The sequence below is a fragment of the Mus pahari genome, chromosome 20, assembly GCF_900095145.1.
Source record: "Mus pahari chromosome 20, PAHARI_EIJ_v1.1, whole genome shotgun sequence".
Taxonomy (NCBI): Eukaryota; Metazoa; Chordata; class Mammalia; order Rodentia; family Muridae; genus Mus; species Mus pahari.
Window position 1 is genome coordinate 48499278 of NC_034609.1, and position 20559 is coordinate 48519836.

General features: G+C 49.1%; 1 protein-coding gene across 3 annotated transcripts in view; it reads right to left on the reverse strand.

Annotated features, from left to right (window-relative positions):
• Sipa1l2 (signal induced proliferation associated 1 like 2) overlaps positions 1–20559 on the reverse strand; it is a 154430-nt gene that overhangs the window by 3579 nt on the left and 130292 nt on the right. For 2 of the 3 annotated variants that reach the window (XM_029532387.1, XM_029532388.1), the window contains exons 18-22: positions 18215–18434; positions 11997–12128; positions 1960–2013; positions 1346–1469; positions 434–515 (exon numbers count right to left, since the gene is read on the reverse strand). In XM_029532387.1, the coding sequence (XP_029388247.1) occupies positions 434–515; positions 1346–1469; positions 1960–2013; positions 11997–12128; positions 18215–18434 (612 nt within the window). The remainder of the gene's footprint in view (positions 1–433; positions 516–1345; positions 1470–1959; positions 2014–11996; positions 12129–18214; positions 18435–20559) is intronic. The other variant, XM_021220025.2, reaches the window with a different exon arrangement.

Genomic DNA, 20559 nt, shown 5'->3' on the forward strand with positions numbered 1-20559 from the left:
TGTGAGAGCTGACTGACTGACTGACAGACTGACTGACTGTGAGAGCTGACTGACTGACAGACTGACTGACTGTGAGAGCTGACTGACTGACTGACTGACGGACTGACTGACTGGGCTCTTGGAGATCTTGTCTTTGGGGAATAACAGATGCTCCTTTAGGTTGGCTTACATGTGGCTGTTGCAAGCAACAATGAGAATCTTACTTTATGTGGAGACCTTGCTGTTGACAAGGCACAGACACCCTCAGGCATGTGTCTAGGACTCTATGTACCCTCAGGGAAAACCCACACCAGCTGCCAGTGAGAAGATGAGAGGAAACTGAGGGAACCTCCTTGGATCCAGGTCTGCTTAGGGTTCTCATTTATTTGCAGGAAATAAAGGGGGCTGACTGGGGAAAGCTTTGCTCTGTCTGTGGACTCCAGCGATCACATACCTTCCGAAGGTCAGTCTGCAGTTGTCGGAGAATCAGTTCTAGCTGGTTAACTTTCCCAGTCAGTGTGGAGGGTGATCGCTCCCTGGTAAATGGTACAATTAAGAGAATTTAAGAGACCTAAGGCTAGGACATTGCTTGTGTTCATGTTAGTAAACTTTTCACTGAAAATTTTATGTGTAAGTTGATGATTTGGGACAAGGTCCCCATAGCTACCACCATGAGTTGAGAACCAGTAAGACACTAAGGCTGGTAAGAAAACAAAAAGCCAGGCTTATTTAAATGGAGAAGAGGTACGCCAGAGGTAAGTCCTGGGAGCCACATGTAGACATGATTTCCCTAACTTGCTTTTGTCCTGAAGACAGAACCAGGTGCCCCAGCAAATTACTCAGTTCACGGAGCTCATGCATCATGAATGGGGGGGGGGGGGAAGAGGGGTTGCATCCCGCATATTTGTCAACTGTAGGCAGATGCTGGATCAAGGACCAGGGTCTGGGAAGAACTGCGCCCTACACAGGTCCTACAGCATGCGTGGCCTGGCTGGCCAAGACTGGCTGACAAGCGTCAGTGCCTGGTGTTTTTGGTCGGGTGGTGGTGGCGCACGCCCTTAATCTCAGCACTTGGGAGGCAGAGGCAGGCGGATTTCTGAGTTCGAGACCAGTCTAGTCTACAAAGTGAGTTCCAGGACAGCCAGGGCTACACAGAGAAACCCTGTCTCGAAAAAAAAAAAAACAAGAAAAACAAACAAACAAACAAAAATGAGGCAGCTGACTGGAGGTTCCACTTGCTCCTCTTCTGTGGCACAGGCAGACAAGTTATCATTTCTTGTATCCAAGTTAGTCCTTCTGTCAGACTCTCTCCAGCCTGGCAGGGGATCCCCAAGCGTTGGGACAGTGGGAGGGAGGGTCGACATACCCAGGTGTATCCATGAATTCTTTGCCACTGGTGGGATCTACACACAAGGGCAGCTCTGGGGCCCCTTCTAGCTCTTGTCCATGCTGGAGGTCGGTCAGGGTGCAGAAGGAGGCTACCCTCTGGTCTGGAGATGAGGGGCAGACAGAAAGGAGATTGGTGAGCGCCACCAGGTCACCTGATTCTGTAAAGCCCGACTTACTGAATGGAATCTGCTGACCCTCCTTACCACAATGCCCTGTTTGAAACAAAATGGAGAAACAGAAACTCTGGCAAGCCAGTGGCAATGAAGAAGCATGAGGCTGGCCGCCCTCCGCAGGGAGGGTGTGGTGCATATACCACGGCTGCAGAGCAACTTGGCTTTCTTCTTTCCACACTCCGAGGAATCTAAAGCTCCTGGTTGTGTGTGGTTTAGCAAGCTGGATGATGTGGCTGGTGACAATCATGGAGATGGACCCTGCTGCAAGCTTCCATGAGTTCGAGAACATTCCCGAGACAGGACAGCCAGGGCACATGTCCCTGTGCACCCCCAACACAGTATGTGGACCACCATGCAGGCGTGCAGACGTATGAAATACAGAACAGGCTACAAAACAGCAAGAACGCATGTCAGTCACCTAGGTAGGAGGCGTGGTGACAGAGAAGCCCGAGTTCTTCATCTGAGTCAAGACCTGAAATAAGATTGAGAATTCTCCTGTGAACAGGAAGATCTCTCTGACCTTGAGGACCTCAGGGACCCTTGTACGGCTTGAAATTTGGGGTCCTGTGAGTACAGCATGCATAGAGTGCTGGCATTTGTTTGAATAGGTGTGTGTTCTCCTGTCCCTGAATGTGTAAAAGACACAACCAGGTATTAAATAGTGTCACACACCACAGTGAGGTAACAGTTCATGGGTTCTACTTAGAAGTCAGGTGGTAGCATCTGACACAATGGATCAACCACAGATGCCATCATCTCCGACTGACAGGAATGACCCATGCTTTGCATTTAAGAACAGTGGTGGTGACAGCAGCCAGCTGGAGTCGCTCACTAGAAACTGTGCAGGAAGCTCAGAGGTCCCAGCAATGCCAGCAGCAATAGCCACAAGCAGGTAAGACTCAGAACCTCCAACCACAAGGCATTATGAACTTGGCACTCACTGTTTTCCAGAAAGTTGGGTGGGAAAGAAAAGGAAAGAGGAGTAGCCCATCCGCTTGGGGCTGAACTCTGACCCAGAACTCGGGCAAGAAGCACCTTGTCGCTATAGAGCATCACCGTGCCCCTGGACTGCGTAGCATCTGCAGCTGGTAAGGGAGGGATGTGATCTGCCAGTGAGTGCTGAGGAGGCCCTCCCTTCTCACAGGGACTGATTAATGGGGAGGAGCAGTCCTCAGGCGTACTGGGAGCTCTGTCTCCTGCTGGCTGCTGTGCAGGCCTCTTAATGAGGTGACCTGCCTGTTCGGTTGATGTAGGGTCACATACTACCAGTTAATTAAAAAAGGGTAGCGGTGCTGAGGCTGCCAGGAGCATATGATGGAAAGTCACTGCAGCAACACAGCGCTGAAGGCACAGAAGCTCATGGGGCCCTGGGCCCATCCAGTGACTCGTCACATCAGGGTTTGCCAACTGCACAGCCCCCACCTAACACCTGCCACGGGCATGCAGGTCCTTTAGCTGACCTTCTGTGTCACTGGATGTAATCTACACATGACAGAGATCCTGTACCCACTCAGCCCAACAGGGAGCTGCATTACCCACGTAGCACTTGACCCTCAGCTGCAGGCACATGGTGCAGTAACCTGCACCTTATGAGTGATGTACTTGGATCACAACCACATCCGCAGGCTTGCTCAGCATCTAAGGCACCAACTCTTAGAGCCACACCAGTGCTCCTGACATTCTATCAATGAACGGGAGCAACTAACTCCAGGACCTGTGTGTACGTGCATGCTCATGTGTATGTGTGCAGCCAGAGGTCCACTCTGGCTACTCTTCCTTGGGACGCTGTCAGCCTTGTTTTTGAAACAGGACCTCTCACCGGCCTGGACCCTCACGGACTGGGGTGAGCTGGCTGGCTATGGAGACCTAAGTCTGAGAGCCTCTGCTCTCCTGGCACGGACATCACCGTGCCCTGTGCAGCACTGATCAGAGTGGCCTTGGGGGACTTTTCACATAGGTTCTCATGTCGTGCGCCTAGCCCTTTACTGACTGAGCCCTCTCCCCATCCCTTTACTGCTAGGAATTTTAAAGAGACCCCACTTTCCCTCGCTGCCTCAGTCTGATCCACAGCCAGAATCTTCTGCTTGGCTTTGATCCTGTTCATGAGGTCACATCCTGTTAAACCTGGGTTTAAGTGAATACACTATTAATATATTATCAGAAATGCATGTGACACACTGCCTACAGCACACCGCAGCCCGGCCACACAGCACACTGACGAGTGCCTGGAGTTCCCTGTTATGATCACAGGGCTGAAAGTGCAGGCAGCACCTTGGGAGAGGGTCCCAAAGCTGGGCAGATTCCAAATGCAGTTTCTGAGGGAAGCGTGTTGCTCTTGAACCATTGGAAAGTAGAAGCATTATTAAGAAAATGACTCTATATAAACACATCCCAAGCAGCAAAGGATAAGCTGGGCACCACACGGTGGGCAACACATGGTGTACAGCTAAAGGATCTTGCTGTGTTAGGCAAATCTACAGTTCTGTTCAGGAACTCTGACAGGCAAAGGGCATTATCACATTCCATACCAAACAGAATGGGAAATAATAAACTCAAGCTTGAACGTGACCCAGCCAGGTCTTAAAGGACTGTCACAGCACAGGGGGATTGCTGGCCCAGGCTGACAGCATTAGCACCCAGATCACCCTCCCCTAGACCAAGGAGATGGGTCCATTCTGACACTGTGCCTTTCGGGTTACAATCTGGTCACATATCTACTGACTCATTTTAACGGCTATATTATTTTATATTGGATAACTGGCTATCATTCAGTTCTTAGGAGTGAAATTTCAGGTTTGGGGAGGGGATGTGGTACATTTTTCTGGTTTGGCTATGAATTGTCACCGTGCTTGAATGAGAAGATGGGTTGCTTTATAATCCACAGAATGACAACACCGGCTTCCAGTGTTCTTTGTGGCTTCCTAGAGCAGCAACAGTATTTCCCACACTGAGCAGGAGAGCTTACTTACTGGGTGTATTCTTCATCGTTTGCACACTTAGTTACCGTGTGTCTTTCAGTGTGCCACATACACACACACACACACACACACACACACACACACACACACACACACACCCCAGTTGTTTAGCACAGAGGCAGAGTCTCCCGATGCTCATTTACGCACTGGACACATCTTGGCCTTCTCTACCACGTTCATTATAAGCCTTTCTCCACAGTTCACATGTCCTTTTAAAACTTACTCTTTCAGGTTCATGAAATGTTTAATATTTACAGATGTTTTTATCTGGCCATTTTATATTTCATGTTTTCTCGTTATTCTGTAATTAAAGCTTCCAAATGGTGATATTGATTATTATTCACTTTTATAAAGTCAACTTTTCTAGTTTCTAAATCTAAATGGTGTATATAGAAATTGTATTCTCATTTAGTGTTAAATACATTCTGATGCCTATATTCTTTATTTTTTTCAAAAGGACTTATTCTATTTTTGAATCATTATTATGCTATTTTAATTATTATTGATTTATAATAGGTTTCTTGTTGAATACTATTCATCTTTTTTTAAATGGGTGCAATTAAGTTCTTAGCATATCTTTAGATAGCTGTATTGAAGCTGCACTTATCTCAAATTAATTCAAAAAGGACTGTCATTTTTACCACAGAGGATTCTATCCATTCCTGTCCTTGTCTATATTAAGACTCTACAGTTAACAGTGGCTCCATTTTCTCATTGTGATTCTAAGGATGGCTTGATTTACAAAGAACACAGAGCTGGATCTAGCTGACTGGCTTAAACTGTCCTTCACGGCTGCTCTAGTGACCGTGTATGGGATCTGAGCCAACCAGACCTTCCTCTGCTGTGTGAACATGCCACCCCACCATGAAGTGTTGGCGTCAGCCCCAGCCTTGTATCTGACTGTTCTTGTGTCCTGACTGACCCACAAGGACGGCAGGTATCACAGCCTGGGACTTCTCAGATTAGGCAACAAGCCCTCACAGAACTGCCGTTATCATTCTGGGCATTCCATCACATACAACAAAGTGACACAACCCCAGATGGGTGCAGAGTTCAGCCAGACATGCACACGGGTCGGGTCCTCTGGATGCCTGACACAGCCAAGCTCAATGCATGCACCCAGTTGGCCTATGAAGCAGGAGAACCAACCACTCGGCTGAGCCTGAGCCAACTCATGGCACTGGAGAGCACAGTGTGCTGACGGCGACAGCCATGCATTTTGGGATGGCTTGTTATATAGAAATAGTAGCTAAAAAATCAGGAGTACTTTGAAAAGTTGCTCATCTAGTTAATTTTTTTTTTTTTCGAGACAGGGTTTCTCTGTGTAGCCTTGGCTGTCCTGGAACTCACTTTGTAGACCAGGCTAGCCTCGAACTCAGAAATCCACCTGCCTCTGCCTCCCAAGTGCTGGGATTAAAGGCGTGCGCCACCACCGCCCGGCTTCATCTAGTTAATTTTAGATTTATGTTTGTTTGTATTTTGAGACAAGGTCTCCTCCATGTAGCCTGGGGTGTCCTGCAACTTGATTTTCTGAGTACTGGGATTAAAGGCACCAGTGCATGGCAATTTTAAAATCTTTAATAATTTCCATTTGCTCCTACTAGGTATATAAGCATGACTGCAGTTTTAAGCCACTGGAATTCACTCTCCCACCCCCGCCTTTCCACATGGCATTGTTGATGCATTAAGGACTCCAATGCAAACAGTAAAGGATGTGGTTTCAGTGGTTCCTGTTGTGGTTTGCACGTGTGTTCTCCATAAGCTTGTTGGTTTGAACATTTGATCCCACTGCTAGGGAGGGTTGTAGAACCTTTAGAAGGTGGAGCCTTGCTGGAAGACGAGGGCGTCTGAGGGCCCTGGGACTCTAGAGCCTGGCCCTGCAACCAGCTCCCGTGGAACAGTGACTGTGCCTAGAGACCTGGTAAAGCTGAGCGGGTTGGAAGCCCTAGAACCCAGAGAGGATGGGAGGAGCTTCACCTGCTTCCAACCAGGCCCCTGTCACATGACCACACTCCTTACATAGAACCGTGACCTATGGTCACATAGATCAGAACAGAGTTCTCCATGCTAATGAGCTATCTAGAGACCCTGAGTGTTTAGCCAGTAAGCTTCCCTTCCCCAATATCCCTTCCTAAAAAAGGTATCTAATCTCTGGTCCACCCTGAGGAGCTGGTATGCACCCATTTTCTCCAGTGAACAACAATCAATGAAGTTTGGAAGCAAGGACTGTCTCATCAAGAACTGCTGTGGAAGCATGGAGGAAGCCTGTGTCTGAAGAGTCATGCTATCTTAAGTCTCCTGCAGAAGGCCCCTCCATGCTCCAAGACAGTTGCTGCCAAGCTAAGGACAATAGCCAATGAGCTAAGTCTGAGTTTCCCTTCCTCCCTGGCCCTGATCCAACTCTGTTCCCAACTCCCCGAGACTTAGCAGCGTCTGGATGTCCAGGAGTATAGGATCCCCTGGCCCCAGCTCCTCATCCAAGGCCTGTGGACCCCGACCCTCCCTTTCAACTCCTCTGTGCGGTTTCCAGTGGTGACTGAACACCTGGGAGTCAGGGAACCCCAGCTTTGGCCTCCCTCCTCTTAGGCTGCGTTTTCCTACCCCCTGAGCAGTGCATTGGTGCCTTCCTCTCAGGGCGAAATGCAGAACCACACCACATCCAGGTCCTAGGCTTGTGTCCTGTATGTGGACATAATGGGAACAACCAGCTTCCAATGCTGTGGGCAACCACACCGTGACTTTGCTGATGGTCTGAATATGTTTGGCACAGGAGTGACATTATTATGAGATGTGGTCATGTTGGAGTAGGTATAGCCTTGTTGGAGTAGGTGTGTCACCGAGGGGATGGGCTTTAAGACTTTGGAAGCCAGTCTTCTCCTAGTGGCCTTCAGATGAAGATGTAGAACTCTCAGCTCCTCCTGCACCATGCCTGCCTAGACAACGCCATGCTCCCACCTTGATGATAATAGACTGAACCTCTGAACCTGTGAACCAGCCCCAATTAAATGTTGTCCTTTATAGGAGCTGCCTTGGTCATGGTGTCTGTTCACAGCAACACAAACCCTTCCCTGCACTGGGGACTGTTCTCTTAGGAACTGTGAGTCAGAGTTCATGCTTCTCCCTCACACTGCTGTCAGGGAAGCTTATTTCAGCAATGAGGAAGAAACTATGGCAGCTCCTTGTTTAACTTCTGAGGAAAACCCTGCTCATCAGCATATTCCCAACTGCATCATGTAGACTATCTGGGAATAAGGATACATCCTTCACAAGACTGTGTTAGGATCTCTCAAATCTTATTTCTTATTAGAAATCGGTCCCAATTCCATTAGATATACCTTTAAGAAATTAGTATAATCACTCTTAATTACTTCACCTACTATAACTTACTATAATTAAAGCTTTTCTTTTATTAAACTAGTTAAGCTCTTGACTGTAACAATGACTAATCCCCGTCTACTACAGCATCTCACGTATGCTCTCTCACTGCAGTCTTACAGACCCAGGCTGTCTAAATGGGGATTTCTTTTTAAGAGATTTGAAAAAGAATTCTATTACAAGAGAAAGCTGCTGCTGGATCTCAGGAGAGCCTTGCACAAGGGCACCATTATTCTTTGAAACTGAAAACAACTCACTGAGCTTGGTAGTTCTGAGTGACACTTGATTTTGGAATATTCTTGGTGGCTTTTCAGTGACCTCCACACTTTGCCCTTTGTTCTTCACCCCCCATTGTGTCTTGCAATAAATACTCAATTATGTCACCACGGAATTTATTCCTATGCAGTGGACATTCCTCAATAACTTCTTTTAATCTTTCTTTAGTGTCACCCAGAGAACAGGCAATGAGAAAGTGTGAAGGAATGAGGGGTGGGCGGGGAGAGGTGGCACCTCATCCTCAGTGCAAATGGAGCCAGCCCCACACGCAGAGGCCTCGGAACAGGGCCAGGTGCATGGTCTCCCACTATTCAGAAGGCCCAACAAGCCCTGTGTTGAGGGAGAGCCCCCCCCAGACGTCAGCTACGGCATGGGCAGAGGAGGCCATCAGCTGAGGGCTTTCTGAGTCGCATCTATAGACTGTCTGGTGGCAGGTTCCCTTTAGTCTTGAAGCTAATTCCTGGCACTGGGGAGCTATGTCTGAGTTTCCTAGGGAGAGTTCTGTTTCTTGTGGTACTAGACATGGAATCCAGAGCCCTGCGCTTTCTGAGCCAGGATCTCCTCCTGCTGCCCAGGCAGGCACTGAGGCTGTGGTTTTAAGTAGCTGGGATGACAGGCCTGGGCCAAGGTCTGCATTCTTCAGGGGACAGCAAGACCCCAAACATGACAGGGTCTCATGATACAAACCCAAGAGAGTTCTTATAGAACCTGTGTCTTCTCCAGGGAATGACAATCTGCCGTGGCCCCAGGAGCCTTCTCTCTCACATTCACTCCATCTTGCTCTGTTTGTACCACTTGGGAACATGTCTGCCAAATGCCAGTCAGCATCCAAACAATCACTCTACTGCTCTGTCTACACAGTGCACTGATGCCTTATTTGCTGCCGTATTTTAAAACGGATTTCTTTTACTTCATTCCTTCTTTAGCTCCTGGACCTGCCTATTTCAGCTCCCCCCAACAAGGCTGGGTTATAGGCAGGCAGTCCATATTTAGCTTTGATACAGTGCTGGGAATTTAAACTCAGAAAGTGCTGTTACCCATCCGACTGTGTCGCCAGACCCTCTGCAGTCCTTAATTCTTCTCAGCCAGTTAGTTATCAGAGTAATATTTCACACATCTCCAAAGTTCAGACCTCAACTTTCATCTTTAGCTTCTTGAATTGTCTCACTGCCTGTGGTCAGCAAGCCCGGGAACACGTCCCTCTCTGGAGGGTGCTCATGGACCAGTGACTTATCCGATGGTCTCAGTAACACACCTTCTCCACACTAACCATATTTAAACATAGTCTAACAGTTGTAATGGGGGCTGGTGAATCTGGTGCCCTGGCTCTACTCTTGAGTAACATGACAGAATCCAAGCACCTAAGCTTTAGCTCAGTGAAGATGAACATGACCTTTCTGGTGATGAATGAGGCAAGTCAACAGGGCACACGATTGTCACGGAGGGATTCTTAGATTGATTTCCTAAGTAGGAATCACGTTGTCTGCCCATAAGTTGATGGAAGGAAACATATATTCATCCCAGATGCAGACACAGCCTTGACAAACCAGAGGGAAGACCCCTATTCAAGGTGGCTTGGTGAGTTTCCTGGGGTGACTTAGGGGAGCATGAGCACCCAGAAGGAGGCAGCTGCATTACTGAAAAGCCCCACCCCACTCTTCTACCACGTATGTGCTGGGGTAAGAGGGTATGGCAACTGAAATCTCAGACCAGGGTCCCATGAGTGCTTGTCATGAGGGAGTGGTCGTGGGTTCCACCTGACAAGCTCTCCTGCATGTCATGGCTGCTGACCTAAGGTCTCTGACTGGAGGAATCAGTTACACTGATGTTTTACCCCCAAAAACCTGTTTGCTGATGTGCTAGCTGCTACTTCTATCAGCATGGTGCTAAAGTGTGAATCCACCGCCTTCAGCAGTTTGTAACAGTGAAATAATTAAGTATATGGACAGCATTCAGGCTGTTTCTAGGAGGGAGAGACTCACTAGTGGGAAGTAGGAAGGGTATGTTGACTTACAGTGTCCCCTCTCAGCTATCCTGCCTCAGAGCAACCCCCCGTCCCACCCCGTAGGGCATGCACCCCAGAGACATGGGCATACAGAAGGCCTCTTCAGCAGGCTAGGTCACAAGAGGAGAGGACTGGTTACAGTAGCAGACTTTGCCTTCTGTAGCCTGACATCCCTCTGTGAGATGATCCAACCTGTTTCCTGAAGCCTGATGTCACAGTTGCGAGGGGCCAACGGAGGCTCTGAGCCCTAAGGCCACATTCTGATTAGGCCGGAAGGCCCTGAGTCTCACAGTGATCAGAAGGCCAGACACACCCACGAACAGTCCCAATCAATTCATCTGCTATAAAGGTGGGAGCAGAAAGAATGCTGGAGTGTCAGTTTGTATATAAGATGTTCCCAAAGGCTAGTGTGTCTGAGATGTCCCCCTGGGCTAGTGTGTAAAATGTCCCAGTAGGCTAGTATGTCTGAGATGTCCCCCTGGGCTAGTGTGTAAAATGTCCCCATAGACTAGTGTGTCTAAAATGTCCCCGTAGGCTAGTGCGTCTAAGATGTCCCTGTGGGCTAGTGTGTCTGAAATGTCCCTGTAGGGTAGTGTGTCTGAGATGCCCTTGTGGGCTAGTGTATAAAATGTCCCCATAGGCTAGTGTGCAAAATGTCCCAGTGGGTTAGTGTGTAATATGTTCCCATGGGCTAGTGTGTAAGATGTCCCTGAGGGCTAGTGTGTAAGATGTCCCTGAGGGCTAGTGTGTTTGAGTTCTTGTCCTTAGCTGGGGATGGTGCTTTGGGAAGTTGTAGAAACTTGAGAGGCGGGTCATTATAGCTCGGCCCACTTCCTAGTCCACTGAGATGTGAACTAACACCCACTGCCTACTGCCCACTCCCCAGCCAAGGTCTGCCCACCACCATGCTGTCAAGGGTCCCTCTCAAACCACGAGATAAAGGAGGTTTGTCCTCTCACAAGCCATTGCTTGTCACGTTTTGGTCGCAGTCGTGAGAAAGACAATACAAATGAACAATGGCAAAAATTCCTGAGAGTTGTGGCCCCACATCCCACTAAGCCCAACTACTGGGAGGTAGGTTCTTCATCTGCTTTGTCTACAGTTCCCAAAGAGCTGGAGAGGGATGTTCCCCAGGTGGCAGCTTCAACTGGACAGTCACAGCATCGATGGTGACCAAAGGCAGCATGGACGGCGGCCCACTGACCACAGGCTTAACTGACACACAGCGGTCCACTGACCCACGGGCTCAACTGATCTATGGCAGCCCAGTGACCCACAGTGGCCCATAGGCTTAGAAGGAGCCAAGACCCACAGAGATAGAGAGACCTGCAAGGGGCATACAATCCTGCTGGAGTCATCTGTGTTAAACTTGGAAGCTCCGGCCTGGAGTGGGTTCCCTCCTATGTCACCTGGGTGTGCCTCAAGGTGAGACAGTATGAGCTAGGCAAGCAGGTTTGCTTTTCCCACAGGGAAACGAGGCTGAGGAGGAAAGGGGGCTTGTGCGTCAGGTGGCAGTTGGTCCATGGGGCAGGATTTAGGGATTTAGACCCCTGCTTATCAAGTACTTATCAAGTGGCTGGCCACCTCTAGATGCTTCCCCTCCTGTCATCTTCAAAGATGGGCAGAGTTTTCAACATTTTCAAGATGATCCAACCCACAGACGGGTTCCTAAGCTGTAGCACAGGCCCTGCGGGAGCACAGGCCCTGCGGGAACACAGGCCCTGCAGGAGGGAGCATGCTCCCTGGGCACACACAGCACAGGCCCTGCAGGAGCATGTTCCCTACACACACAGAAGGACCCTGGTGTGGATGAATCTTTACCTTCAAATGCTCGTGCAGCATCCACGAGGTGGGACCAGTCTAACCCTGCAGCTGTGTCTGGCAGCGGCATCAGCCCAGGATCTGCACACTTGGACTTGTCTGATAAGGACCCATCCGAGAACCAGAACTCATCTAAGTAGAAACAAAATCAGAGTGTAAGTCAGCCTGTCTCTACCCAGAGTCACAGCATGGGTACCACTGTCCCAGAGTCTGACAGCCAGTCTGTCTGAACATGGGTACCACTGCCCGAAGAGAGAGTCAGTCAGAAGGCCAGTCAGTCACAGCATGGGACCAGAGATGCCACATGTACATTAACACATGTACGCATGTGCAGAGATGCGGCAGAGTCCCCGATATAAACAGCTGGTCTCTCAACTCATCAGTCACAGTGAGCATTGTGACCCACAGTCAGTAAGTCAGAGCTCTGCTGTGCCGTTTGCACATAGTCAGTCCCATATAAGCACCACACTTCCTATCTAGAGTCAATCAATCTATTATGCCGTTAGTCACTGTCCTCACAGCCAGTCAGCCAGACAAAGCATGGGTACTACCACTGTCACAATCAGCTGGTCACAGCCTGAGTAGCACTGGTCCCTATGTAGTCTGTTAGTCTGTGACCCTTTAGTCCATCAGTCCCTGACCAGGTACCATCATCCCCAGAGAGTCAGTCAGTCACAGCACCAGCACTGCTGGCCCATCCAGGGTCAGAGTCAGTCAGCATGGAAAGCATGTCCAGATCCCGGCTCAGATACAGACGGCGTGACCACCACAGTCCCCAGAGTCAGTCAGCATGGAAAGCATGTCCAGATCCCGGCTCAGATACAGACGGCGTGACCACCACCGTCCCCAGAGTTGGTTATAGTGCGGCTACTACCAACCATTCTCACAAAGTAGCTCAGGAAACTGTGTAAAACATGACCTGCCAAAATAGGGACCCCTGAGGTGCTACCACCCAAAAGAGACAGAGCTTTGTCACAAGCAGCCAACCCGAGACCAACTGGGCACTGGGAAGCAAGCAGTGGGGCAGCATGGAGTCTTGTGGAACATCCACTCTCTTGGAGAGGCTTTCTGAAGTACCCAAATCTGAGTGCCCCGAGGTAAGCCTCTGCTTTCTCAGAGTAGCCTCGTGCTGCCTTCAAACACTGGCAGTCACCTCTCGGGGTAGCCTCGTGCTGCCTTCAAACACTGCCAGTCACCTCTCGGGGTAGCCTCGTGCTACCTTCAAACACTGCCAGTCACCTCTTTCCTGATGAGCTACAAAGTCTGAGGAACAAGGATTGCAAAGCTGAATGGTAAACATCTCAGACAGCGCAAAGGCCTCTTCTCATCCAGTGCGGTGAGGCTGCTTCAGGTAACAGACAGGAAAGAGAAAGGAAGTCTCCTCATGACCTCTGTGCAGAAGTGGCTGCTGGCCTACTTTCCTGATTCCACAGGACAGGCCTACTGCCTCACCTGAGGCCACTAGTCTTCCCTCACTTCCTGAAATGCGGTTCTCCTTCAGCCACGGTTTTCCCAGCATCCCCTTTCTCAGTAAGCGCTTAGGTCATTAATAACACTCATTGTTAGGAACTCGTTATGCATCTGAGAGTAAATTCTGAAAGAGCCTGACTGGACACTTTCAAAGTGCCTTTCCTGACCCTGCCCAGAGCACTGCATGCAGCTGCTTGTGGCTGCTTCTGACTAATGAGACCAATCAAAGTAATGGCCACCTGGCAGGCTGAACCTGCAATTAAGTTCAGGGGCGTAATTAAGCAAATGCACCTGTGATTTCTGCGCCTCCATCCTTCTGGGGCCTGTGAGGCCCTGACATCTGGAATGGGACAGGCAGCAGTTGCACAGGTGGCCTTGAAGAACACCCACAGTCTGCTCCCACTCCACAACTGCAGCCTGGGCAGACCTCTCAGTGACAGTGACAGTGACACCAACCAGACAGGGCTGTTTCCAGACCACGCTGAGATGTGATGATGCCTGCCAGTGTCTCCCAGTCTCTCCTGTGAGGGAATACTATGGAGCCCCTCTCTGCACCTCTGTACACAACAGCAGCTCACGCTTGCGTTCTGCCCCTGTCAAGTGCTAAGCCAGCAGTAAGGATGGAGCAGGAACTGGGAGAGAAAACTCATGATTTTTGGGTTCCTCATCTGAGGCCTTCTCTGGGGTACAATGAAGGGGCCACTGGCCAGTGCTAGGGAAAGGCAGTGGCTGTCGAGAAAGCACAGTGGCCGGCTGACAAAGGAGGATGGAGGCCTAGTGAGACGGAAGGGACAGCAGCTGGCTCTAATTCAGAAGGTGGGGTGCAGTTAACATTGTCCTGTGGAAAGATCATTCCCGAAGCTACTCAACAAAGCAAGTCTACTTTGGCAGACTTGGGCTAAGTAAGTCATGCTGTTTCTGAGGCGAGGCACAAATAAGAATGTTGGAGCAGAGGGGAGGATGTGAGTGACTGGGTATGCAGACAGGTGCACCTTGGCCAGCCCTGGAATCTGCTCACAAGAGCACACCAGGGCAGTCACCACTAAGTGGCACTGGAAACTTGGGAAGTATCTTGCATAACCAGACACTCTGCCCCCCTCCCCCACCTTCAGGCATCCAGGGATCAAGGGTGGAATATGCAGGCAGAGCTGCTCAGAGTCACTGTCACAGTGAGGGGGACTTGCAGACTTGACACTGAGGGACGGAGGGAGAGGAGAGTGTGAGAAGTCCCCTCCAGCTAGAGCCTCCTGTGATGTCTTTAGGGTGACTGCTCTGTCTTATCATGAGTGGGGCAGCTGAGACACAGCTGGGGCTCAGCTCTGAGGCTGTCACTAGCAGACAGATGAGGTTTCTGCAGAAGACGGGCTAGGTGATGCACCGTGAGACAAAGTCCTGTCTAAGGAGGTGACATGTGGTTGAGATCTGAGTGACGGGGGAGCTGGCAGATGCCTGACACACTAGTGGCACAAAAGCTAGGGCTGACTGTGGGTAGATTTGAACCTCTGCCTAAGGCTTGACCGGAGCAGGGAGAGCCTCAGGCTGTGGCTGTCTCTCAGACAACCCAGGAGGCACATGTGCCTTTTTCAATCATTAAAATCAGGCACACTTAACATTTTTTTCTTCCACAGAGTAGAAATAAGTTAATTAAGAATAAGATCTACCTTTTAAAGTTAATTTTGTTGTCCAAAGTTTCAAACCAGCAAGTCTGTTACAAGTCTTTAACTGACACGAACACCTCTGCCATCATTACTGGGCTTTACACTGGGAAGCCAGCAAGTGCAGTCCATGACTGAGGTCAGCGAAACCAGCAAGGACCCATGTGGAGCCAGGGCTGGAAGATGAACACTGTCCATCGTCCAGTAGGAAGGAGGAGACACCGCCATGCACGTGACGTCACACACTGTTCCTGCTCTCCTCTGCAGGCTTGAGGGCTTCTAGAAAAGACTCCTTTGCTATGGCTACGCACAGCTACCCTTTCAAACCCAACTCTCTAAAGCCTCGGGGCGCCTCAGGAGACCCAGGAAGAAAGCTGGTGACAGCACTGACTAGCTCCCTGGCCCCAGCTCCCTAGGCACAGTCGCAGAGCATGTGGTGGCACGTGGCTGACTCTTAGGATAGCATCTGGGCAGAAGCTGGCAATGCCTCTGCTTGACCATCCCTGGCCACACTGCAGGAGAACCTAGGCTCTGAAGTGTGGCTACTGTGTAGGCCCTGCTGCCCACCCGATGTTCTCTATGTCTGGACACCAGTCTTGTGGATTCCTATTGTCACTCCACTGTCCTGACCGACTTACTTTATTGGTATTGTTATAAATGCTGAGGGACCACCCGGACAGCAACCACACAGCTCCTGAATGTGAGTTTCACAGGTGACAATATTGTGTCCCAATGTCAAATGTTTGGTCAGTTTAACAAAAATAGCTACCCAAGCTAGAAGATGTCACAAGGACACTCCAAGTCTTCATGTGACACAATGTTTAGGTCTCTTTAAGAGGTATTCCCAGGCACTTGTTCCTGGGGATCAGGGTTTACACTGTAGAAACTCAGTCTGCGGCCACATTCTCAGAGGGCATCTTGGGGAGACAGATGGAAACTGTCATGGTTCCTGAGGTGCTCATGGACTAGGGCCTAGCGTCCTCCAACTGGATCTGTGATGCTTAAGGTTCATGGGGACGCAGGAGCAGGGACTCGGAGGCTTTGTGGGGGAGTAAGTCACTGCATGCTAGGCTTTTGTTTACACACAGTTACACATTTCAGTTCCCATTTGTATCCCAGAGCAGCATCTGAGCTGAGCAGGGTCAGGCTCCGGGAGGCACATTACCAAGTAAGGGAGTGCACCCAAGGGCCCTGAGAGGAGCCACAGGGACAGGGGCGTCTGCTTCTTTCCTCCTTAGGCTGTGGGCAGTTCTGAAAGGATTCAGAGATGAGAAAGGCTTAGAGATGCCTCAACTGCTGCTACTAGGAAAGGCAGCACGAATGCCACACACTCTAGTTACTGGGCGCCGCAGCAACACGGGAACAGCAGAGACCAGGACTCACCACAGGAGGAGGGTAGGAGGGATATTCAAGGAACTAGCTTTTTAGGGCAGCGAAACTCTCTGTACAACACTGTGGAGGCAGACCCGTGTTACTGACTGTCTGTCAGGCTGTGTCACGTCCCCGTCCGTCAGGCCTGTACAGTGTGAAACCGTAAGCAGGGACTGTGGGCCTGGACGGCAGTGCTGCATCACTGGGCTCCACTGTAACCAAAGTACTATGCTGCTGGGGGTGGAGTCGGGACAGGGGACCTCACACTTAGGAAGGGAGTCTCCCAGGAGCGGAGAACACATGAAAATGACAGTATTTCCTGCTTAGTCCTTGTAAGAAGCTAATACCTAAGAAGTGGAGTTTATCACTTTTATCACCATCATCACCACCATCACCATCATCACCACCATCATTCACCACCACTATTTTAAGACCCGGAAGCTAAGACACTATGTCTCTCACAGGGGAACAAAAGAAAGGCTGAATAGAAACCCTGGCAACACAGAACCCAAGGGTTAGTCACACTTGTATGTGGGAAACGGAAAAATAACAAGAATGTAAAACAGAACTTCAGGAGCTTCACAAAAGCTCTCAGGAGACACTTAGTGGCCATCCTGGGCTACATGAAACCCTGTCTTAAAAGAAGCAGTGTGGGGGTGGGGTGGGGAGGCAGACGTGTCTGTCTGAGCTTCCGTCTTGCTATTGGGAAACTCAGAGGTTTTGTAGTAGGCAGGTGCCATGCTCCACACTGAGCATAGCACAGGGTGAAGTCCAGACCAGCTTGTTAAACACTAAAGAAGCCTTATGTTTGATAGCCTGGGATGTTTATATACACTGCAGAAATTGGTTCTAAAGATAGTTCCTCCTATGATGAAATCTGACAAACAACCTGAATGTCTTTATAGTTACACTGCCAGGCTTGCTGCGCAGCAGGAATGGAGGCCGGCATAGAAACCATCACACTCTGGCTGCAGAGATGGCTCCATGGGTAAAGGTCTGCTGTGCACACAAGGAGATGGTTCCATGGGTAAAGGTCTGCTGTGCACACACAAGGACTCGAGTTTGGGTCCCCAGTAGCCATGAGAAAAGCCAGGAGTGCTGGTGCATGCCTGTAATCACAGTGCTAACAGGGGATACAAGACAATTCCATCCCTGGGAATGGGAGGCCGGCCAGGCTAGCTGTGATGGCAAACTGTCTCTACATGTATACGTGCCTGTGTGTGTATTTGTGTGTGTGTGTGTGTGTGTGTGCATGTGTGTGTACACAGATATACAGGACACTAAAAATTACAGTTTTTAAATCTGAAAAACCATGGTGACCATGGTGTGGTGTGACACAGGGCCACAGAGGTGACATGCAGAGGTCACAAAGCTTTAGCAGGGTGTCCCAACACCCACCTGTTACCCCCTGCTACCAGGACCATGAAGTGGAGTGATAGAATGCTTGGCACAGCCTGAAAAGCCACCCTGTGCTGCTGTTCCTCTTTGAAAAAGTTACAGACTCTACACATCACTTCCTTCAGAAATAAAGTAAAAACAGTATTTGATAATAATGTCTCTAATGTAAACCACCCTGAAGTCTGCTACTTAGAAACGATTTAGAAGACAGGGAAATAGTGCCAAACAGTTGACACCCCTCCCCCCCCATACACCTGGATCCAACTTGAGGATCACATGGAACCACAGGTACCCTGTGAGTCCTCCCATGCAGCCCTCACTTACTCCGTAAGCTTCCCATGCTGGGTGCAGGGTGGGTTCTTGGAGGCAGCGTACTGTGGTAGGGTGGAGTCGTGCTGAACAGAATGTCATTGGGCAGCGCCTGGTCCAGGATGGAGCTTCGTGAGCTGGCAAAGGAAGAGCCCCTCCGGTTGCTGCACACACTCTCATCGGACAATGTTCGGTACAGTGACCTCCGTGGAGACACGTTCCCATAGAACAAAAACTAGGGGTCATAAAGGCAGGAATGTTAACAATGCAAAGGAAACTCAGGGTCATAAAGGCAGGGACATTGACAATGTGAAGGTCTAAGGAGGAGTGCTGCCCACCCATAACTCCAAATCCGTGGGAAGCTGAGGCAGGGGGACTGCTGAGAGTTCAAGGCCATCTTGGGTTACATGGCAAGTAAAGACCAGTCTTGGCTACCATACCAAGACTGTCTCAAAACCAGATCGAACTCCCACAATAAATATCCAGTCAGAGTTGTCTGCCTGTGCTACGGCTTTCTCAAGATTTCTGCTGGTTCAGGTACGTCAAGCAGGCAGAAAGGCTCCTGGCCATGCCTGGATTTCAGAGTCCCCTCCTCTGACATTCTGTGAAATACTAGCACAGATTAGACATGGAGCTGTAGTGAGGCCAGTGCTCTTGCAAATACGTAAGGCCATCATTCAGGCAACTGATATTCGCAGAAGCACGCACTGTGGACGGATGGTGATTAGAAATGACTACATTTTAATATTCACCAACTGACAACAGGGAGGTCCAACTGAGTCTAAATTAACAAAACTAATTCTGAACACTGACATTTCCAGAGCCATATAAATATGCTCAAGGGAAGTAATTTAAATCCAGTAAATTCTGCTGTCCACTTAAAAGTTACCACTTGTAAAAGTTTGTATAATTGCAGGAAATTGAATTACAGTTAATGGGACAAAACCATTCTCAACTGACATAACTCTAGGACCACCTGGATAGAGTGTCTCAAATGTCTACTCTGGGTTAGCCTGAGGCAAGTATATGGAGGTTGCCTTAAGCTAAATGATGTGGGATGACTCAGCCCACTGTGGGTGGTACCAGTCCGTAGGCATGGGCACCTGAACTGTGTGCAGTAGAGTGGAGAAACTGAGCAGAGCACAAGCAAGCAAGCGAGTGAGCGAGCATCCACCCACTTCTCTCTGTTCTTGTCTGTGGGGCGCTGTAAACCAGTCGTTTGAGGGTCCTGCCTTGCTTTCCACACATTTATGGACTGAAATCTGAAATTGCAAGATGAAATAAATCCCCCTTTTTCTTCTCAGTTTTTTTCTTTTAAAGTCACAGCAAGAGACATGAAAGTAGTATGACCAGCTATAAGGAAGGCACTGACATCACTGTTATAAATACCAGCTAAGGCCATGTAACCAGTTGTAGAAACGAGGACTATAAAGTCATATGAATGCTTCTGCTTTATTTTGCTAAGAATACATTTTTTTCTTCCAATTTCTTTAACATCAATTGGTATTTAAGTTGAGACACTAAAAGAATGTTCCAAAGGGACACTGCCCTATTGTAAATTTACAAATGTGTTTGCGATTGTACGAGAAATAGTTATATCATGTTAGGTGTATTTATAACCTTGTTATTGTTTCATGTGAACATGAGATATTATTTTGTATCAGTTAACAAGGGGTGGATTGTAGTGGTTATTCCTGGTTGTCAACTTGACTATATCTGGAATGAACTACAATTCAGAATTGGAAGGCTCACCAGTGATCCTGCTGTCCACTCTCAGATACACTAAATAATTACAACTAAAGAAGTAGAGACCCAACCAAACCTGCAGCACTTCTGTGGCACTGAACCACAATCGTCTCACTCCAATACTGTTTCTAACACACACAGAAGTGGCCAATAACATTTCTGGATATGGCAAGGAGGTAGAGACCCTGCTATTGCTCATGTTTTACTCATTCTATCTGACATTTCAAGTAAAGAATACAAGAGATGTGTGTGTGTGTGTGTGCGCGTGTGTGCGTGAGAGAGAGAGAGAGAGAGAGAGAGAGAGAGAGAGAGAGAGAGCGAGCTGCAAAGCTCACTGGTACTGGGGAAGTAATTTGTTTTAGAAGAAAACACACATGTCAAGCACAAGTTCAGCCATTCTGGGATGATGCTTGCTGGAGTCATCTGCCTTTGAACCCAAGCATACACAGTTCCCTAACCAGGATCTGATAGAAGAAGTGTTGAGAAAAGGCTCCTTGTGAGACATTCTGGCGGGATTCCCAGTTCACACCCCAGCAAGTTCTTTAGAGCTGAGTGTGCATGCATAGATCACAGTGGACAGGGACAGGTGTAGTGCCTGATAGCTAACTGTGGTA